Source organism: Lepisosteus platostomus, chromosome 2 (assembly GCF_059453375.1).
Source record: "Lepisosteus platostomus isolate fLepPlt1 chromosome 2, fLepPlt1.hap1, whole genome shotgun sequence".
Classification (NCBI taxonomy): Eukaryota; Metazoa; Chordata; class Actinopteri; order Semionotiformes; family Lepisosteidae; genus Lepisosteus; species Lepisosteus platostomus.
Genome location: NC_142612.1, coordinates 31,121,297 through 31,143,989, shown reverse-complemented (window position 1 = coordinate 31,143,989; position 22,693 = coordinate 31,121,297). Strand labels below are relative to the sequence as shown.

At 38.8% G+C, this 22,693-nt stretch overlaps 1 protein-coding gene across 1 annotated transcript in view; it reads left to right on the top strand.

Moving 5' to 3' along the window:
• The window catches only part of LOC148676210 (SH2 domain-containing protein 1A-like), a 64,210-nt gene extending 43,074 nt beyond the window's left edge, over nucleotides 1-21,136 (top strand). The window contains exon 4 of the mRNA XM_088604933.1: nucleotides 21,063-21,136. Within this exon, the coding sequence (XP_088461059.1) occupies nucleotides 21,063-21,082 (20 nt within the window). The 3' untranslated portion in view covers nucleotides 21,083-21,136. The remainder of the gene's footprint in view (nucleotides 1-21,062) is intronic.
• Nucleotides 21,137-22,693: the final 1,557 nt, after the last annotated feature.

Here is a 22,693-nt window from a genome sequence, read left to right as displayed (position 1 = left end):
TAAACATTTATTAGGCATTAATTGTCATTTACCTAGATACAATAGAAGGCACAATTAAGAACCTTAAGCTATCTTTGTGGAAAATAAATGCAGTGCTGCCTATTAACATGCTCACCAATTAAAGACCATTTTAGTTGTAAAGACAGAAAAATTAATAGCATTTAGTTACACAGGTCCCTGGTTTTTAAAAAGCCAATTGCAACAACAATGGAAAAATAGGAAAGTATAAATGAATACAATAAATGCACGTATCAGTGTTTTACCTTAGATACAGTATTCAAACCCTACAAGACATGAACTTGATCAGATTTTACAGGCCTAATTATTGTCAACACACATACTGTATACTGTACCTAATGTCACAGACACATAAAGTACTACCTTACAAATGGGGAGATGACAAACAACTTTTTGGGGGGGATTTTAAGACCATGTCTGGATAATGACATCAGATTACTCCTTGTGCTGGACAGTAAATTCAGATGTGAATCAGGAATAACGCAAACCAAGATAACTAGCTATGGAGCCCTGACACATTAAAATGAGCCGTATTGTTGAAAAAATAGAACTGCAAAACAATAACCACAGAGCATGGAGTTGCAGAGTCACAAGCAACTGTGTACCCTGGAGCTTGGCCTCACATACTGTACGCACTTGTTATTTGTGTGCTTAGCAGGCGCCCTTAGCCTGGGTTACCTACTGCATGCTGGTAGAAAAGACCAACACAAAACAAATTAACCACAAAATAGCATTTGAACTTTAACGCAGTATAGATCGGTGCAGTACTATTAAAAATATTACAGCTAAGAGTAATAATAAATTGATTTTATACATATCAAATGCGACAAAGAAGTTTGTAATTTAATGTCCATAACGTGCCAAGTAAACAGAAGGTACCAATCTGGCTTAGTGAGGTTTGGTGCAGGGAAACTGGGAGGATCACAGGTGAGTCTTGAAGAGGTGCCAGAACAGCTGAGAAGCTGAGCGGATCTGGTATTGACTGGGGGCTTGTTCTTGTGGACGCAAGCGGGCTCCGGGAGATGGGAATTAACTGGGAGGAAGGAGAGGAAGGACAGATTGGCCAATAGCAGAAGAACAGAGGGATGTGGGGAGGGGGTATATGGAGAGATAAGAGGTTGCAGCCAGGAAAGTCTCTCAGCTCCGGTACAGCGTCAAGCACGAGCAGTTTAAAATGGCAGCCGAGCAGTGATGGCCAGGCAGTGTGGGGGAGCATAGCAAGAGAGAAGCAGGTGGTCTTGTAGAATGCTAAGATTTATATCCCGTAGTGCGAGAAGAGTCCCTGATTTTCTTGTGGGTTGGGGATCATTTTAATAAGGCCGGACTCTGGGTTTGCCGGTTGGAGTGAGTGTAAATAAACAATAAAATGCCTAGGTCTTTCCCCTCCTTTGCATTATTTGTTGTCCAGACTCTTCATTGCCGGCAACTGTATATAAACTTTTTGCTTCACACTCTGAATACCATTAGACATAATAAACCTGCGGGAGACAGTATCAAGATGTCGTCATGTCAACAACACTGACATATATTTTGGTGCTCATTATTATCCTTGAACACCTCCAATTTACATCTAATGCACTGACTAATTTTGATCCAGTGTTGTCAAGAGTGATAGGTAATACACTGGAAGAGATGACAGCATTCCTGTCAGGAATAGGTAGATGGAGGATTCCTTGGGGCAATGATTTAATGCCCATGTCAGGTAATGCTGTCAAGTTTTTAGCCAATCATTAGAATTCAGCATACGCCACTATGGACTTAGACTTAACCTACAATAGGTTTACATTCTTGGTGATAACAAATCCTCTTTTTCTTGAAGAAGGATGTTTTCCTCTTGGAAACTATAATCAAGGCATTTATTGAACTGAGCCAATTTCCTCAGTTCAGAAAGCACTCAACAGTTTGCTTACTTCATGAAAAGCCATTAGAATTAATAATTATCACAAACTGCCTCTATATAAAAAGCATATTGAATGACCTAGCCGTGCTGACCTCCATGTGTCTTCACCTGCTCACCTCTCTGTTTTCTGGATGCTTCTTTAGTAGTCTGCTTTCTCCTTGCTCTAAGAATGCGAATGAAAACGTAGAAATATATTAGATATATAAAATATTTACAAAAGAGCACCTGACATTGGTGCTGGCTACTTTCTTACCATTTGTGCGTCTACTGTATTTGTCACCATTGAAGTAAGAGGCAAAAATAGATTAATGTAACAAGCTGTAAAGCCAGTGGACAAACGTTTAAGCCAGAAGAGGTGAACAGGAAAACATATAATTAAAAGTGTCTGAAGACTGGCTAAATTCTAGATGGAAATGACACAACTGCTCAGGAAGCAGTGCAGTGGGCCTCCTGCAAATGGGCTGGGAATGTCAGACTGCGTGGACTGGATTGAATTCAACTCCAAATGGAAACAAAGCCTTTCCTCATCTCAGTCCACTCAGGAGAATCTCTCTTCAGAACTCAGAAGCATGCAATTGCATAAGTCAAGACTGAATAAAGGTCCACTAATGCTAAGACCTTGAAGCAAGAATACTGAATATCAATTTACAGGTGTTTCAAAGAGAAGAAACAAAGACAAACTTCTAGCTAGTCTGTTTCCTTTCTCATTGAAATCTGTAATTCCATGTCAATTCTAATGAAGAAATGTTATTTATGCTTCATTTAACTTTATTTAACTCTATATATGAATGTCTGTTTTTATGAAAATAAAGTACACAGATCACATATTTTTATTTGAATGTTTCCTGAATTATTTTGATCAATCATTCGTGACTGACTTTGATTCACTAGAGTGACTTTGATCGTTGCATCACCTAACCACCTCTTTGACGAGAGCATTGATTGAGCACAGTAGACAATGTCATTTAACCTGTTGAATGTCCTTGGTGAAAATCAAGAGAGATAAACACAGAAAGGAACCAATGCCATCAGTACGTTGGAGGCCAGACTAAGTCAGCACATTGGCATGTGTTCTGGGGTGTTTAGAGTCACCAGCATTGAATGTGAACACAGTCCATCAATGCCGTGCCATGATCTAGAGGTCAAACCACCTTCATCATCATGCTCCATGTTTGTGGTTGTTTTAGTATGGCCAGTTCCACTTGATCAGAAATGCTAGGCTGCAGCAACCCATGCATCAGCTGTTGACTGTGAGGAGGCCACGTAGGGTCCTAGTGATCACTAATGTTCATTGACACACAACAGCATGAGATGGAGTGAGTAACAAGGTTTCCTGTACACTATATTGGTGAACGTCATTGAGCACGGTGCTGAAATGCAGAATGGCACCCTTACAGTTATGGACAACAGACCTATTCAAGTGTGATTGTCTGGACAGGAGTGTCTAGTCACAAAGAACTTCACTCTGATCATTGTAATGAAGATTGAGGTACCCTGAAACAATAAGGCAACAGAGGTCAATGGTGCCACAAAAAGCCCCACTTTTTGTTGCACCATTGATTTGCCTGAAACCAGAAGACAGACCTGGAGAAACCTGTTACTACAGAAAACAGATCAACATACCAAAAAAACAGCTTTTACCCCTAATTCGGGGACCTATAATTCAATCTGTGATTTTGTTATTATTGTTTATTTTACTTTAGCTCCACTGCTTCAAGATGCAGGCCCAGATTGGGTCATGAATTCAAACGTGATTGAGTGAACAACAATCTTTCCAACAGGTCGCACCGTTTCACATCATTCCTACCTTTGGCTTGCTCAACCTGGAATGAATTACACCTTCATGTAAAGGTGGAAAACAGTCCCGCCAAGAGGCTTTCGTCGCTTGTCTGTAATCAAGAAAAGGAATGCCGTAGAGAGTATCCTGGCTGTGTTTCCTCAGTAAGGTTTTAATGAACATTAATTGTACATGGAATGTGCTCTGCATATTTTGGCTCCAGTTATATCCTCGCCCTGAACGAACTGGAGTCAGTGCATTTGATTATAACGTGTGCGAATGGTTGAGCTTCAGAAAAAAAGACACATTCAGTTAAAAATACCGCATGGAAACAGGAATCGGAAACCAATTAGGAGCTGAAGATGATAAATGGGCATTTTTACTAGCAGTTTACTTAATATCCCTATTAAACAAGCTTCATTGCATTTTGTATTTCATCCTCTCCGACAAGGGATTCACTTAATTTGCTAACTATAGACATTCCCAGTGAAGGCCCGGATCGGGAGAAATGACTTTTCCAGGCTGTGACTGCCAGGGCCTGCCAAGAAGTGTCTATTACAACAGCATCATGAAGAAAACAAGGCTCTAAATACCAGCATAATAATATTCACATCTGTTAGATGCAGGATACGGTGGGAGAGATTTTATTTTCTCTGTCTGCCATCATTTGGTTTTATTTTCCTGACATTTTACGCAAGGTGCAGAGTCCTGACAATGGGGTATCTGACAATTCATTTAAAATAAACTCTGAAAAGCGGTGAAAATTGGACAGAAAGATGTTTTGTTTCCATAGACAGTTTTGCTGAGCTCAACTAGCGTAATAAGCAAAAAAGGGTAAAGTTAGCAGGATCTATGTTTATTTTACTTTTCTAATTTAAGAATGAACTTTTTTGAAGGAATCAGAAAATTATTTTCATAATTTAATTTTTTTAAAATTAATTAATCTTTTTTTGTAATTAGTCAGACATGATTAGACCTAAAATAGGTAAATGTAATATCCCTTTGGAGGCTAGGACCTTAAGCACATAATTGAAAATGGTATTTCTCTGGGTCTACATTAGTAAATATCTTAAAACATATCAGATGAAAAGCCAGTTAGAAATTAATTCTAGCTGATGTTCTGTGTGACAGAGTAAAGTGATGAGAAGGGGTGATAATGTTATGGTCAGTACCATACTCCTCTTCCTCCTCCTTCTCCTACTACTGCTACTCCTCCACCTCCTATTCCTCCTGCTACTCCTACTCCTTTTCCTCCTCCTGCTATGATCCTACTCCTCTTCCTCCCACCTTTCCTACCTCCCCCCCTCCTCGTCTTCTTCCTACTACCTCTACTCCTCCTTTTCCTCCTTCTATTCCTTCTTCTCTTCTATCTTCTTCTCTTATCTTCTCTTCCTCTTCCTCATACTAGACTCCTGCTATGAAAGCTACTATTAATCCTCTTCCTACCCCTACTCCTCCTCCTACCTACTGGCACTAACACAACTACCGTACTACCTCAGAGACCTTCGGATTTATTGCTCTGGGCTCCAGGCAAGCATTAAAAACATGCTAAACATGTTCAAGAGTCATTAATTAACTAGGACTCAGAAGCAAAACCAAGTTTCAACCAAGTTTTAACCAAGGAATAGAATGGCAGGTTTATAAGCATCTAGCTAATTAGCAAAGCTTTCAAGTCACATAATTTAAGAGTTCTTCCAGGGCCTCCTTTCCTGGTAAACTCACGGCACCGTTAAGTTCCTAACCCTTCTCTTAAACCAATAGTCACATCGCCCACGTTCCCACTGCACCTCTTCACGTGTTGTGTGAGCAGCAGTCTAGAGCATCTGTAGCAGGCCTTGCAAGATGACCAATTCCACTCACAAGGGGGACTCTGTGAATGGTGTTGAGGTGCAGTTGGGTTATTTGTACTGTGTGCCATGTGTGCGCATTTTAGTATAGCGGAACATTGACAAAGCTGTGCCTGCTATTAACCTTTTCACTTTTGTACAGTTTCGGAAAGTTAGCTTAAGAGAGAATGAGGCAGACAGATAGGTGCACATGCAGATAAAGGTCACGTGGTCGGCATCTACGTGCTGTTTCTGAGATACAAAAGAACCTTAGAAAGTTAGTAAACCAGAAAAGACTCCTGTATTCTCCCACAGCTCTTTGTGTGAAGAAGTGCTTCATGTTCTGATTGAAGGATCTCATCCTGTTGTTTCTTGAAAGTCTATTGGCTTCAACTTCAGGGCTGGGCAGTTTCTCCCACAGTCAAACAACCCTTTGGACTAAGTATTGCCTCCTGTTGTTGGTTTTAAGTGCATTTGCAAATAGTATTGTTGTGTGAAAAAATAATCTTTGTGAACATAGTTCTGTAGCTCAGAGCCCAAAGGTGAGTCAAAGCTTTAGGACTTCAAAAGCTTACACCCCAGATACCCCCAATAAACCCTACAACCCTCTCAACAAAATACCTGTCTTGTACATTATTCTCTCAAATTCTGTCCGTCTGGCTTTAGGACAGCTTCTCAAGTGAGAAGTGACACAAACACAGGAATAACTACCAGATGACAGTCACATCGCAATATTTACATTGCAGCAATCATCCTAATATGTTGACAGAACTAAGAAGCATAGCTATAGTGTACAGTGATAAAACTTTGTCATGATCATATACTGTAATAGATATAAAATTCAGAAATATTTATGAATTACAGATCATTCATCTTTGACAAATTTGATGGGATTTTGTCTCAAAATGTGATTTAGGACTGAAAAGAAGAATTGACCATCACAGGTGTAAGAAACAGATCAAACATGAATTAGTAACCAAAGTAAAAATGCAGACATTTTGTTGGTAGTGTAGTTCTTCAAGAAGTATGTACGTTATGTTTTAGAAAGCTAACTATGCTTACAATGTTAGGTTTTCATTTTTGTAACCTGTACGCTGTAATATCTTTAGTTGCTTTTCATAACACCAATGCATTTTATTCTGGGCCCCAGTTTTAAAAGGGGTTCGAAATACTAGATGAACTGCTCACACAACAATCTCGGTTCTGAGCTGAGCAGCTCTGTTACTGTCACTTCTGCTCTGGTCTGCATTGTCTAAATAAATCCCATTACAGAACTAACACTGGAAAAACTAAATGTGCCTCTTAATACAGACCATTTGGTATGTGTCAGGCACCATTCCACTATCCTTGAGTTATAGGAGAACAAAGACAGCCATTGGACACGTTGAGAGTATTTATAATTGTGTGGTACATGGAAGCAATAAGCATTATTTTGCATGTGTGATTAAAAATTGTATTTTTAAAACAAACTGCATACAGGCCATGGCTTAATGCAGTTGGGTATAAAAAAAGTTTTCTGTGCTGGTAGGGTCTTCACAATCATGAACAGCAGCACAGAAAATCCAATAACCTGTTTTATCTTGAACATCTCCTACTTTATACACAGGTCACTGCTAAGTGACAACTGACGTTTTGGGACCATGAGAAGAGCAAAACAATGAGGATTTCAATCTTTTGCCCTCTAAAAAGTTTATAACAACATAGTCAGAGTCTTCAGTATCACTGCTTCAGGGAGTGCACATCACACCTTAGAAATGTGTAATAGTATACAAGAACCATGTAATTAACAACCAGTAAAGGTCACTTTAAAGGAAACAGGATACTAACGTTGCATTAATGTTCACTTCATGTATTACTTGCTACAAGGGCTTATTACATGAATTTGTAACTCTGGACTATTAGGGATTGTTGTATTGACAGTGCAGTGTGAATTCCTAATAAGAAAAAACATAAAGCTAATCAGTCATGCTTGTTGGGAGGAGATAAGCGATTCAAAACATGTTAAAAGAGCCAAATTAAGGAGCGTGTCTTTAAGAGAAAAATGGCCTGAATATGAACAAAAACTAAAAGATAGCTATCTGAAACAAACAAATAAACAAACCCAAAAACACATCTGTGTCCCTAATCCTCTTTTTAATGTGCTGATTCAGAATTTTGAACGTCGGGGAGAGAAACAGGCGAATCCTTGTATTGTGTCTGTAGCATGCTGTTGAATTGACTCGCACAAAACCTCGAGGGAGGTAATTATAAAAATAAATACAGTGGAGGCTGGAGATGTTAATTTATGCGTGATTGTTGACAGTTAAAGTATTATTTAACATGCACACAGCAGAACTACTCAATCCTCAGCCCTCCCTGTTCAGAGGCAGTGGCGTGCTTCAGGAGAACACAGATCCCAGATGGTTTGGGGCTTTCTGGACAGCTCTGGCTGCTCAGGCCCCGTTCCAGCAGTCTACAGTAACTCACACACACACAAAATGACCTTGTTCAATGGAATTTCACCCTGGACAGGGCATTGTCTTTCATTTTTTTGTTGGCAATGGTATGGCAAGGAGATACTGTAAATGACCCTGTAGGTAAATTATTAGTCCCATCTAAAGTTCTGGGTTCAAACCCATCAGTGAGATGAGATTTGTTGGTTTCAGCACAGGCCTAGAGTGGTCTTTTGTCTGCTTCACAGGCCTCAGCACCAATAGACACATTTTGACGCCATCTGGGAACCTTAGGTTTGATGAGGCCCAGTATCACGTACAGTAAGAGGTCTTTTTTGGGTCAGTGCCGGGTTGTGCTTTGTAGATATGCAGGAAGCTTTCAGAGTTATTAAGGCACCGAAGTCTGTTGCAAAGTTTTGCTTTTGTTATCCCACATATTTTATAACCTGTAAACAAACAAATGAACAAGGAAATAAATATAAAATGATATTAACGTTCTTATTGGGTGCTGACATTGCTTTCCCTTGCACTAATTGTAACCGCACCTTGGAATGTTTTCATTCATCTTAAAATACCAGGGCCTGTTTGTAATTAAGGGATTTTTCTGGACTAACTTGATACCTTGCAGTATTACAGTAGATTTAATGATTCTGTTATAATATTACTATCAACATTGTGACAGTAAAAAGGGCTGTCCTACATGTCAGATTTTAGATCAGAATATTGCATTAACCTAGTATATGAGCAGAGATAAAAAATAAAAACACAGTATGGTAAGGGTTATTTATTGCAGATAGTGTTTCAATTTGCTTTGAAATTCCATAGGCACTGCGGTGTTGTACTTTGAATAGTTTAAGCACTTTACTAGTCTTTGTAAAAACTAGTCGTCATTTCAGTGCTTGTGAAATTTATTTCCTTTACCTACACGAAGTTAAAATTACAGACTTCGTCTGTAATTGGCCATATTGACAATGGACAAAGCACTCTTTTTAGAAACTTTTTTTAAACATTGAACACCCATATATACAGTACTGTGCATATCTGTGAGGAGCAGAAACAGGGCTAAGGGATTTTTAATAGAATCTTCTGAACACACATTAGGTATCAAGCCCTGACATAAATCACCAGTTTTACAAGACAAAAATGAGGTGGGGACTTCACCTTGGTGAAACTGAAATAATTTTGTACATTTTAAAGTACCTACCGTATCTGAGATCATATGAATGATCAATTGAGAGTAGTCCATTACACCCACCTTGCCCTTCCTGTTGTTTAAATGTGTAGCAATTCTTAAATGTAACCCGGTAGCTTCTTTCTGGAGCTGAGAACCTGGGCAGAGAGGCCTGTTCCACAACTCCTTGGATAAAGCTGTGCTTTATATCCCCTGCTCAAAATGTACTTCCTTTTAGTTTACATTCTGATTCATTTCTTGGGGCTTCATTCCAGTCAGTGTCACTGAGTTTGTTCACTGCTGAGCTTGAAGAGGCCCATATTGTATAATGACCCTGTCTATATTCCTTTTAGATTTTCATATGCTTGGATCAAATCTCCTCTCAATATCATTTTATTTCTACTAGGTTGAAGAGATTTGCTTCTTTAAACCTGTCTGTAATGTATATGACAATATCCTGAGACCAGGAGACATTCTTGTTGCTCTTCTTTGAACTCTCTCTAAGACTATATTATCCCTTTATCCTCACTAATGAGCTGTAAAGCTTTGGCATAACTTCCCTGATTTAAATTCCACTCTTCTTATACAGATATACCCAAGCATTCTGTTTGCCTTTGTATTACCTCCTTGCTTTATAAGAACATAGAAAAACCAAAGAGTTCCCTACAGGGAGTAACATTATACACATTATACATTGTGTATAATGTAGCACCTACTGTACATTCTGGGTGGATCTCTTAGTTAATATTAAATCTAATTGGCCAAATCCATGGCCATGTATAAGTGTTTTTGAAATTGCCTTGCTGGGGCTTCTGTGTGTGCCACTTCCCCTGTTTTCAGATAGTCTGCACCGGGCCTGTAGCACACACCTGCTCACTTTGTGCTGATTCCTGTTCACTAGCTTGTCCTCAATCCATGAGCATACATTTCCTTTGGTCCAAGGAACTCACTTAGCTGTCTGTTGAACAAAGTCAGCTTCAAAAACATGGATCAGCAGCTTGTTCCAGACACCCACAACCCTTTGGATAAAGAAGCAGTTTCTGTTCTTGGTTTCAAATTCCTCATAATTGACTTTGTACATCAACTAGTACCGCTGATATTGAAAACCAAATCACAAACCATATGATTGACTGCTAGCCTTCATAAAAACTTATCGACAATACCGTATATCTTTTTCCTGAGTCTACTTAACTGTAATTTTCATAGTTTATATTTTTCATTATTTATTAAATATGTGCTGATGGGATGTCCCCTGGGACCTGTCACCTGAAATAAGACTGCTATTCTTGAAACAGGACTACTACAGATCACATTGTTCTGTGATCACTACAGTGTTAACAGTAGATTATGAGGTATATTTTGTTAGACCATGTGGGTACAAGAAATAATAGTTGTCAGCAGATTGCTTTGTTTAACCAAGGCTTAAGTGAGTATTGTAATGTGCCAGTGTCCTAAGATAAACTAACATGCACTAGCTCAGAATCAGCTTGAAGAAGTCAGTCTCTTGCAGATTTCTTTAGGCAAATTTGCATCGAGGTGTTCCCATGATGATTTCAGGTTAAGAGACTAATCGCAAAGGATGGTTTCGAGTGTTATTAACACAAACTGTATGGGAAATCACATGACTGTGTGTAGAAACTAACATTGACAGCACAGTTTGTTGGAGAAATACAGCAACACATCCCATGGAAGCTCACCATTCTTGTACAAAGTTGCTGGTCAGTATAAATGATAATTTTGCAGCTGTAACAAAGATAATAATTTGAAGAGGGTCACCTACAGCAGGTGGTGTGCAGTTAAGTAATATAATTCAGATCAATTTTTTGGGCAACAGGAAAAAGAAAGGGAGATTGGAAATGTGTGGGATTCAGAGAATATCAATAATATCTATTGATTACAAATGACAAAAAATACAAATATTACTGAATTTCATAGTTCTTTTTTTACATAAAGGGGAAAAATTACAGACAGAATGTTTTTTTCCAGTTCTTACATTGGTAGCTAATGAACTCCATGGACAGGGCAGTGACACTTGTCTAAATTTTTGATCTGGGTGGAAACTAAACGTATTTAATGGAATGTAAATAATGAATTCCCAAGGAAAAATTTAGTGCAGCTGGTAATTGATGCTGATCAGAGCTTGCAATTTAAAACTTCAAACAGCAAGCGGGAAGCGTAAGAGCTATAATGATGACCACGAAAGCTACAGAAAAGGAGCGTTAATGAGGTAGAGAGACCTAACAAGTTTGGTGAGGAAATCAAGTGCTGCCGAAGTCATCTTTAAACTTCTGGAGATTAAAAAGTCACACTGCAGTTCTTCCTGACAGCCAGAGACAGTACGAGCTACAACAGATCAGCTGTGATAATTCTCTATTCCTTTTTTATTATCTACTCTCTCAATCTGCTGGGAGCCCCAGACTTCCTTTTCTACACTCCTAACATTGATTTCTTGAATTAGAGTGTTTTATTGAATAATTAATATGCTCCCAGTGATTGATGATTTGCATGGCTTGAATATTAGATTTTCAATCAAACACTGCTTGTTCTAATGTAATAATATTGAAAACATGTCAAAAAGTGTTTACCCACTTTGTGCCTGATGCTGTCTTAAGTAGCAATATTGGAGCAGCACAATACACTTCAGCAGGGAATATTCTTGTTAAGCATTCATGCTGTAGTGATTACAAGACTCTCAATTCCTGGCAGCAAAAGCCAATTGTTGCACTGAGAGCTATCAGTCTTAATACTCTCTCTCTAATAGACAGAGGAAAATGTGCCTTGCTTGTAGTGGCAGTAACATACTCCTGCTATAGCTGATGATGAAGGATGTGCACAGCCTACAAAGCAACATGTCTCAAAACAAAATGCAATAAAAATAAATATAAAAAACAGCACAAGCACACACATACTGTATATGAGTGCAGATACATGCGGGAATATAAATATATGAAGTGCTGATACATTACAATGAGTGTTATAACCTAACATACTTCATTTGAAACTCCCCATAAAAGTGGAAATGTGCAATTCTACTACACTGTATGCAACACTTGTTCTGTAGATATCATCCATCTACAGAGCTCATTAGCATCAGGACGTTAAGATGAATTTGTAATATATACATTATATAAACCTACATACAGTATTTACAGTTGTACACATAACTGCCTGCTCTTTTCTTTTAAACCAGTTTTATAGAGTAATTAATTTAGTTTCATTATTGCTTAACTAATTTCCAGATAGGAGATGAAAATACATCTGAATACAGTTAATCATTAAACAATATTTATTACTCAGAATTGTACAGTTTTTCAATTTTAAATGTTACATACATACTAAATATTTAGAATTGGATATTATATAGTGCATGCTATGTTTTTTAATGAATCTTGCAAATACATCAGTGATAACATGCAATATAACTACACAGAAAAAAACCCTGAATTTTAGCAATCTTATATGAAAGGTTCTTTACTCTCAAGCTAGTATCTGATAATCTCAATTTCTCGCTTCAGTGTGGAGGAAGACTGCTTCTTTGAGTGTCTATTTTGTTTTGTTTCCTGAGAAAAGGCATAGTTAAATAATTTAGTAGTGAATGTACTAATGACACAAAATGGTCATATAGAGTTTGGTTTCCGAGATGATAAATGACTAGAAAAGAGGCTGTTGGCCTTGAAATCACAAGGAATTGATTAAGGACAAATCATTTTTGAATCACAGAATTAAAATTGGGGAAAATCAGCAATCCTGTCATTGATGGGGATTTTTGTACTGTATATTCATTAGTACTGCTGTGTGAATCAAGTACTTGACTAGTTAACAAACTAGCGTTAGTTGATTAATCAATGTGCTTTTGAAACGGGGAGCAGGGCAGGAAAGAATACGGCTGGCGAGCGTTCTGTCAGATGCTCACATGGCCGGTGACTTGCTGTCAGGCATCTACATCAAACAAAGAGTGTGGAAGGCCAATACAATCATTGACTGTCCTGACCACCTCTTCCACAGAGAATCTGAGATCCTTCCGTCAGGCTGTTGATTTAGACAACCCAAATTCAAGTGCAACAGAGCTAAGTTATCCTTTATTCCCACTATTAATTGGCTTAATTTGGACCACTGATTGTATATTTTACAATGGTTTTTTTTTTCATCATGTGAATCTATCTACAGTATCTCCCATACAGATGACCCAATTTCTGTTTGCTTTTAAATTGTGGATTAATTCAGCTTCTGCCTTTTTGTTCTCGTCTTATGCATATACTGTATGTGTTTTATTTGTTAATGGGCTCACGTTGTGTGAAATGTATAGTGTATTTCTTTGTGTTTTAAATAAAGGAGATAAGTAATCAAGCATGGATGTCACAAATAAGACACGTTGCAGAATAAGGCTTCAATCTTTGTTTCCTGGAACTCAGAACAACAGACATTTTGCAATTTTAAATAACAAGAATATACCAATTGTATGGATTTCCCACTACATTAAAGGACACATATTTCCTTCGTAATGCACCATCATCAAAAGTGTGCAACAAAAGGCATTCTTTCTATGTTTAGTTTATGCGAGAGCTTCTATTAACAGACCAATAAAATAACTTTTTAATGTTCTGCCTGCTAGTATTTTGCTCTGGAACTAGTATTACTGGGAATCACACTTAGTCCCATGTCGGTATTTTCCTTCACTGTTCACTAAATCAACATTGTGTACATTACTAACACCCAACAAATAGAATTACTAGAATCATTAGCAATTTGGACTAGATACCATTCCTGAAGATGTGAATATTCAGGTGAATTATGTACATGAGGTACAGCATAGTTGACGGTGATGTCCAGTGCCTAGCTTCTACAGTGATGAGAAATTGCATGTTTAATCAAGATGTGGTGTGTATACTGTATGACTTGTAACCCCACGTCCATAAAAAGTCATTTTCCTCTGCAAGACAAGATTCAGAAGTGATTATACTTTTACCAGTTTCTTTTCTCTTATCTACACAATGCTGAGATGCTACTCATCAGATTTGTGCAATTGGCAAATACGGATAAGTCTTCCTATAGGAACTAGTTCACAGACTATGGCAAAATGAAATGTTTCCAATGCAGTGTTGTGCTAAATTGAAGGAGTTTCTTGATTTGAACCCGACCTCCACAGGCTGTGAGATACAGTCAAAGGCTTTCTTAAAGACAGGGGTGCTTCTGTGTTTGCGTCATCTTAGCACCATCTTAGCAAAAGTCCAGAAATCAAGTTGGTTTTTCTAGAACATGCTCCAACATGCTTTTCCTACATTGGAACCTTGCTAGAAAATAATTACTTTTTAAGGTCCCATCATGCTGGCTGGGGGCCCATACAGTATGACCACATTTTAATAGATTACAGATACAGCTTGTTACAATTCAAGAACACAAGATCAGGCTACCCATGCCCTTGAAGGCAATACCCTGGGTTCTTTCAAGAAACTGCCGAACGAGATCCTTGAATCAATTAGCTACTAACTGTCAAACAGGCTATATAGGCTGAAGGGCCTCCTAGTTTTTAACCTTCTTATGTTTTTAATACGTAGTACAGTTATGTGTCAATAGAAAAATGGTATACTTTACTTGAAATTAGTATTTTTGGATTTTTACTAAGCACTGTTAGTTTAGTGAGGATTTTTTAAAGATAAAACAATGACAAGATTAAACTCACATGCAAACAGAAATGTAGATTACCAACACACACATTAATCAGACTTAGCACTTATATTGAACTATCATAAAAGCAAAATTAAACAGGCATTCTCCTACTAACAGGTCTGTTACATTTTAATTGACCTAATTTTCTGAAATTATATTGTCATAAACTTACAAGACGAAGTTGTGAAAAATGTCTTCTCTAGCATTTCCGTGTCAGAAATGGACAAAATACAAAAGAGGCTGTTTTCCAGGCATCTTGAATAGTCTGTTATGGAAGTGGGTTTGCTAAGTATCTGATATATTGTACAAGACAATCTGTAAGCTAAACTAAAAGAATGTAACAGGATCTTTTAATGTGGCAAGAAAAGGAGAGAGTAACATTCAAACATAATCTTAGAACAGGAATAGAATACATGTAGAATGAAGACTCATTATCAATCATCTCCATTGAAGTTTGTTTATTGGCCAAATATTCATTGAATACACACTAATAAGTTAAAACAGAGGCTATGGTTGGCCATTCATTTACTAGTTCTGCTCTTAGATAAGCAGATATACTCACACTGGAAGAGTGTCCAAAGTAAATAGGTTTCTTTATCCAATTCAAGCTCTGTAGCTTCATATGGGGATAGAAAAATAAGGTACAGAAGTTATTGATTTTTGTGTATGTGTATGATGAAGTTATAGTCATTGTAAGTGACAGTATTATTAAGCATTGCTAATATTTTTGTTTCTATATTTGTGATAACTTTGTGATACAATAACCTAATAAGAGGATGTCATTTCTCATTAACGAATATAAAATATATATTTTCAGGAACTGCTGAATGACACATTAAGGGTACTTTCTTGGCTCACCGGTTGAGGTCTATGGTCCAGATGTCACCAGATTTTATCGAAATAATGCATCATTTTTTGCCTCTAGGGTTTCATCTCTCTGCCTTGATTCCCAGGATGATGTTGCTCATCTGAAATGTCTCTCTTTCTGAAATGTTGGTCCTTGTCCCCAACTATCTTTACAGATGATCATACACAGTTTTGATTCATGAGGATGAAGCTTGTCACATTTTAGGTTCTGAAAGCCCGAAAATATATATCTCATGAAACACAGTAACTTAATCTGATGCTTTTGTGTATTGTGAAAACCTGCAGAATGTCACAGCGCAGTAACACACTTGAATAAAATAAATGCAAGGAACATCTCTGATAAAAGAAGCTTGTCCTATCAATGATTTCCAATGAGATCTGTTCTTTTGTCTGACCCTGAAGAAGCAGAGCATTATTCTAACAAGTGTAAGCACATTGGAGGTTACTTTGGATGGGTTCCTCAAGAAAATGGTGTTGAATCAAGTGTTTAATAATTGAACACAGAGCTCTGCCATATTAAAATGAGCAGCCTTGACATTGACTTCGCTTGTATGTTGCACGTCACTAACCACAATACAGAGTAGGCTCACACTCGGGCCTTGTGTGGTGGACATCTCATGCCTGATCCTGACATTTGTACCAGGAGGCCAAAAAGTGATGTTTGAAATGTTGACAGTTCTATGTTTGGGGGTGCTCACTTGGATAGAGCAGGGCTCTGTCTTGCTAACACAGCTGCACAGCAGTTGAGGAGCTGTCAGGGAGTGGGAGGTGGGTATTAGCCTGAGGGCTCTGGGAAGGAAGTTGGTCTCCAGCTCCAGTGCGGAACGCTTCCTGAGCCATCTCCTCTACCTGGGAGCACATCTGCCTGTCTCGGGCAAGTCTCCCTGGCTGCAACTGAGCAGCCATCTCATGTCTTATTTATTTCCTTGATTTTGCTCCAGACTCTATATTTTCACTTTGTACTCCTCTTCCAGGGCTGACATGGCTCATGTAAATGTAATTCTGAGAATTATATTCATGGGTCTCATCTAATTCCTTAAAACAGGACTTTTTTTCAGTATAATGTTTTTTGCTAATTTGCTGTCAGATGACATGACAATGCAGGGCATTGCCATGATAAAAATACTGTATGCTACAGATGGCAAAGCAAAATAAAAAAGATTGCATAAAACATCTATATCTGATGCATCGTCCTTGGATATTGGCTAAAAGTTTGATGAAGACAGTCACCCAAAGGGTGTGTTATAAGTTTTGTGAAGTCTGAATTTTGCCCCAATACACTGCAGTTAAGGAACTATTGTAAGGTAGTGACAAGTTGAGGATGAGCTGAACAAGTAAGAGTACAAAGGAATTCCTCTTAGAGAGACACTTCTTTAAATGCAAAACATGACTTCTTGAGTGGTTCAACTGGTAATGACGTCCAGGTGTTACAGATTTGAGCCTCGGTCATGTTAGTAGCTGACTGTGACTGGTATTCCCTAAGTGGCTACAGTTGGCTGAGCACCACTAAAGGACACCAGCCAGGGCTCTGAACCCCCCAGTACCGGGCTGTGTTACCCGAAATGTGGTGAAAAACGGCTGCCTTAAAAGTAGGTGCAGACTCCTGTTACAGAGTCTGTAGCCATGAGCTGTGATGTTAGAAAAGTGGCAATTCCAAAATCAGAAGGGTACAGTATAATAAACCAATGATGGGGGACTTTTGTTTTTAAAAAAAGCTCCTGGCTCACCTTCAATACTTCACAGAAATGTTTTGTGTTTTCAATTGCCATTGTGAGTAGAATCTTGAAATTCAAACTACTCATAGATCTGAAATCATAATGTGAACTAATGTTATAGAGACAAGACACAGAAATGATGACAAACCTGGTCAATAGTTTCCAGGTTTTAATAAAGGTAGCCTGTATCTAGCCCACTGGGCCAGACCTCTCTTTCTGCACCTACATTTATAAACTCATAACAATCTCTCCCCCTCAACATATTGTATGCATGCACATATTAATTGCACATTTTCCGATGGGTTTGCATTATGTTATACAAGTAATGTTCGATTTGTCCTTCAAAGCTGCAAATATATCTGTGTCTGAAGTAAACTGAGAGGAAAGGAAAACAGAAAAGTTCAAATTAGAAGGGAAAAAGAGAAAGTCAAATGCTGGCAACAGCAAACACACATCACACTTTAAAAAAATCGAGGTTTTCTTTCTTTTTTCTTCTTTTTCATTTCTAAGAACCATCCTCTCCATTTAAATACACATTGAGGGTTAGGAGTGACAATAACCTCTTCGTGAGGAGTACAATCAATCATGCTGCCTTATAGCACCAGAGACTGTCATTGCTCATTTCTGAAGCACTACAAGCAGTTTGTCACCTGCTGAGCCCACGTGGGATTGTGGGTATGCATACAAAAACAGTGGAAGGGATGACCTTTGACCCATGGGCTGAATAAGAAGTATCTGTCTGAGGTGATATCAAAAGGGACAGTTGGCGCTGTTCACTCAGGTGTAATTATTGCGCTTAACATTACAACTGTCATTTCGGAGGAAACAAAACCTAGGGCTTTAAATAATGAAGGAGTACGATTCACCAGAGACCTGAAATACACAGACCTTGCTTTTCTTAACATCATTATTACTTTGCATCTGCAAGGACTGTGTTCCAGTTTTCGTTGGAGTTCTGTGCTGTATGTGGGATACGGTATGCCACAAACAATTGACATCTGAAGTTCCTCTACTAATTCTGATTATGATAGGGGAAATCTGAATGAGAACAGATTTTATCTGTCAGCACACATTAATTTGAAAGAAACAGTTGTAAATGTAATTTTAATTACTCTACTGCATACTGAAGTAGCACTAGGATGTAATATTGTGTAAAGCCAAGTGCTTGTCTGTGTTTTTGTGTAAAACAAGGGATTTCACATTTCTAAGCATAGCTGGTTATTCTTTGCAAACAAAGTTAAAGTACACCTCAGGCCAATTAGGTTAGGGCTCTCACTTGGTTTCCATGGTGACCTTAATTATTCATCCTGAAAACAGCAAAATCTAGCGAGGAAGAATTTGGCAGGTGAAAAATTATGGAGTAATGGTGAAAGAATTTAGGCAGAAATGATTGTTTTGCAAAGCAAAAATTAGCCGGTCAGATACAAAGTGAAGGGCGTAACAACCAAGGTCACACTTAGAACTTTGGAATTATGATGTTTGCAAATGTGTTCCGTGCATTCTGTCAATTCCCTTAACCCCGTTCTTGGAAAAATGATGCACAGACTCTCTATCAAGAGCAGCTGTGGATTTGTTGTGTTACGGCTGGCTTGCGGTGTGTGAAAGTCATTATTAGATCAAAATTATCAGGTGACATCACAAGTCATGAGAAGCAGAATAGTGATTTGTGTCCTGGGATTTCAGTAATAACAGCCTAATACACATTGCAGGCCATGAATAAAGTTTTCCTGGTCTCTAACTCAAATACACACCTACCATCTGGAAGACAATTCTGATGTCACTTGTCTCATGAAAGTAAAACTCAGGTTGGTTGATGCAATTTTCTATAAATACTAAGTCAGATTTTTCCCTACACCCCGTGAAGTCCTGTACGAATAACTGGCCTCAATCCTTTCCTATGAAATATATTTATGTTATTCAGCGAGGTAACCTTGGATTTTCCAAGAGACTTCCATCCTTTTAGACATCCTGTTTTAGACATATACTAACTTCTTGAAATGATAGAAGTGTCCAAATAAATAAATAAAATAGTAGATCATAGTTTAGAATAATAAGATCATAGTTTTTTCATTTCAACCATTGAACATCAAGGGCTTTGTAGCTTAATTATTTTAAGGTCTGTGCAAAATAGCTTTTCATTAGAGATTTTGGTATATAAAAATGTGTGATATTTTATAAGTCATCTGAAGGTATCTAACAATCTGCTACTGTAAATATCTGGGGTGGTGACCACAAAACAATAAGAAATATACACAAGACATTTATACTTTCAAACATATGCAAGAGATACAGTATATGCAGAAAGCCCTTTTTGAGACATGACAAAAATCTCTCTATCTTATGTCAGTAGTCTGAAAAACTTATCATCCATAAATAATCACTACTTATTAGGGCCATTTTAACAATTATGTACTGACTTACAGTGTATGTAATATAATGAGCTTTTACTTTAAAGTGAGACATACTGTGAAGAAAAGTCTCAGTATTCTCATGAATGTAAGTTTTTGAAAACTACATACCTTAACTGCTGTGCATGAGTGATGATAAGATCTATTGTTTGATGATTAACTAATTATTTGCTTGATTGGTTAAATAATACATTTGTATGTCACATCTTGTGACATTAATGTTTTGATTAGGATTTCATTGTGAATTACAGCAATCTTCTACTGGTAGGTAGGTCAGTGCCTTTTCAGGCCATGAAGGCCCATGGGGGAATGGGGGGCAATGGCTACTATTTTTCCTCAACCATCCAACACTGGAGGTGAAGGTGATGCAGCCAGCATCATACTCCAGCCGGCCTATTACCCCCTCATTTGGAAAGCAGCCTGAGTGGACCTGGGAGCTGTCTGGAAGGAATTAGAACAAGCTGCATCGCTTGCCCCTACCTGGGATTGAACCTGGGACCTTCCAGTCAGGAGCTAGACACCCTTGCCATCTGAGCTACCACAGCTCCATGATCTACTATGGGGCTTCCCTTAATTCTTTTCACTTAAATGTTAAATGTTGTACAATACATTTGAAATAGTGATAAGATAAGATCACTTTATTAGCCATTTACAATTTCTTGCATTAGAAACTTGTCTTTTTGAATACACCAGCTTGCTCTCCATGAGACACATGGGGACACAGTCGGGGAGAGAGAAGCTTGGGCCAGAGTACAGGGTCAGCCATTTCTACAGCACCCCTGGAGCAGGTGGGGTTAAGCGCCTTGCTCAGGGGCCCAATAGAGTAGGATTCCTCTGCTGGCCATGGGATTTGAACCGGCAACCTTCCAGCCACAGGCGCAGATCCTTAGCCAGAGTGCAACTGCTATATATTGACATGCGTAATATATATACAGTATATACTGCAATACAATTGTGAGATGTAGGAATTCTAAGAACATAAGAAAGGAGACAACATAAACAGGCTGTTTGGTCCATCTTGTTTGTTTGGTTGCTAGTAACTAATTGATCTGAGGATCTCATCCAGCCACATCCTGAAAGAAATATTCTGGTTTAAATACAGGTCTACATAGTTTTCACCTGATTTCCACTTGGATCAGGTCCCTTACATAGTCACTCTTGTTCAGGACTAAAAAGATCCCCTTCTCATTCTTTTCAGTGTAGGTCTTCCCTTTAATCTGGGGGAATGTGTCTGTTCACTGTTCAATGGACTGATTCTAAATTTGTAATGTCATCCTTTAGAGACTGCACTACAAGGATGAGAGACTTCAAGTCCTCCTGACAACAAAAAGAGGATTCTTTTTAAGAGGTCATCTGCTGCCTTAAATGTGCGTCTTTAAGAGGCCTTGGTTAGAAAATGGCATGAAACTACAAGCAGGTACAGTAGTTGGCTTTCATGAAAGGAAGACGTTTTGGTTTTAACCGTGTAGAATTAGATGAGGTGCATCTTGGCTCACAGCAACAACCTTTGAACTACAAAGGGAGATTAAGGAAGTGCATACAAACTCCCATGACCCCCCTTCCCTTCAAAGTCACGTAGAGGAGGTTCAGTGCCAATTAGTGAAGAGGTGCATCCCTATGCTTTTTGCCAAGTATCCAGTTCATCCAGAAAGTCATCTGTTTGGTTGGGATTTATTTGATTAAATTCCTGTGTGAGATACCTGTCACGATCGTAAACCCCTCCTCTTAAGGAAGCTCCAGCCCTTCCTCATTGACCTGATCTCCTGCACCTGCCTCCGGTTCCTCCCCCAGTCCTATAAGAGCCAGACGTTCCTGCAAATCTGGGCTGAGCTTTGGAAGATGGACTCCTGGAAGCTTGCCTACCCGCAAATCCAGGAGCGACTCAACGGCATAGGCTTCACAATAGAGTCCTGACCATCTGGGTCCAGGGCTGGGAGCGCCAGGCCCCATCCCCCCTTTTATTCCTACGACCCTTCACCGGATCCCGCTCCGGCTTTACACTTAGTCTTTGTCAAGGATGGACCACCCGGCTCTGGACATTTGCCTCCCCACGGACTTCCCCACGAACACCCTTCGGACTTGTTTGCCTGGACCATGCCTCCCTGAGCACCTTTGTCACACACCCCTGTTCCTCTACCAGCCCAGTTCCTCGTCTCCTCCCCATGTCTGTTCACTCCCTTCTGGATTGTGCTGTCTGCATAGTGTCCTGAAAGACACTTTGTGACAACACCTACTGTATCAACGCTGGGCCAACTGTTTGCCACTGCTTAGGGAATCCCAGTCACTGTAGTCTAGGATCATAGCAATTCAGCCTTCTTTGTACCTTTGACAGTTATGTCACTTGAGAATCTCTGTGGTAAGTTTTTTCATAGTATTATCAAATATAAATAATTCAATACATCTGTACAGTCAAGACTGAATACTGTAGACTACAATACTGTTTCTCTGGCTCCAGATAAATAAGAAAATTTACAGGATCAGGCCATTGCAAGACGCATTACAATATATAAACTATTCCACTTAAGGGAATGTGCAGTAGCCAATAAACAAAACAAACAAGCGGTTTCTCCCTTAGTGATGGATCTGTAATCCAGAATATGAATATAAAAAGGACTGGGATATACAGAGAATTCCACAGAGGGAGAAAGGGATATGTAATAAGATATTCCAGTATAGAAGAACCTTAAATAGAGAAAGAAGTAGGTAGCAACAAGGAGGAACTGTAAGGATGTATGGGGGAGCGTAAATCTCGCTGACTGATCCCTGGCAGAAAGGAAAGGAGCTATCCACCCATGAAGGGATGAAATATGTGGTCTAACAAAAGGGGCTAACAAAAGAACAGCAGACAAGAGAGAATGTAAGACAGTCGGAGGTGTTGAGCAGAGTAGCTGGCCCGCGGGTAGGTATTGCCA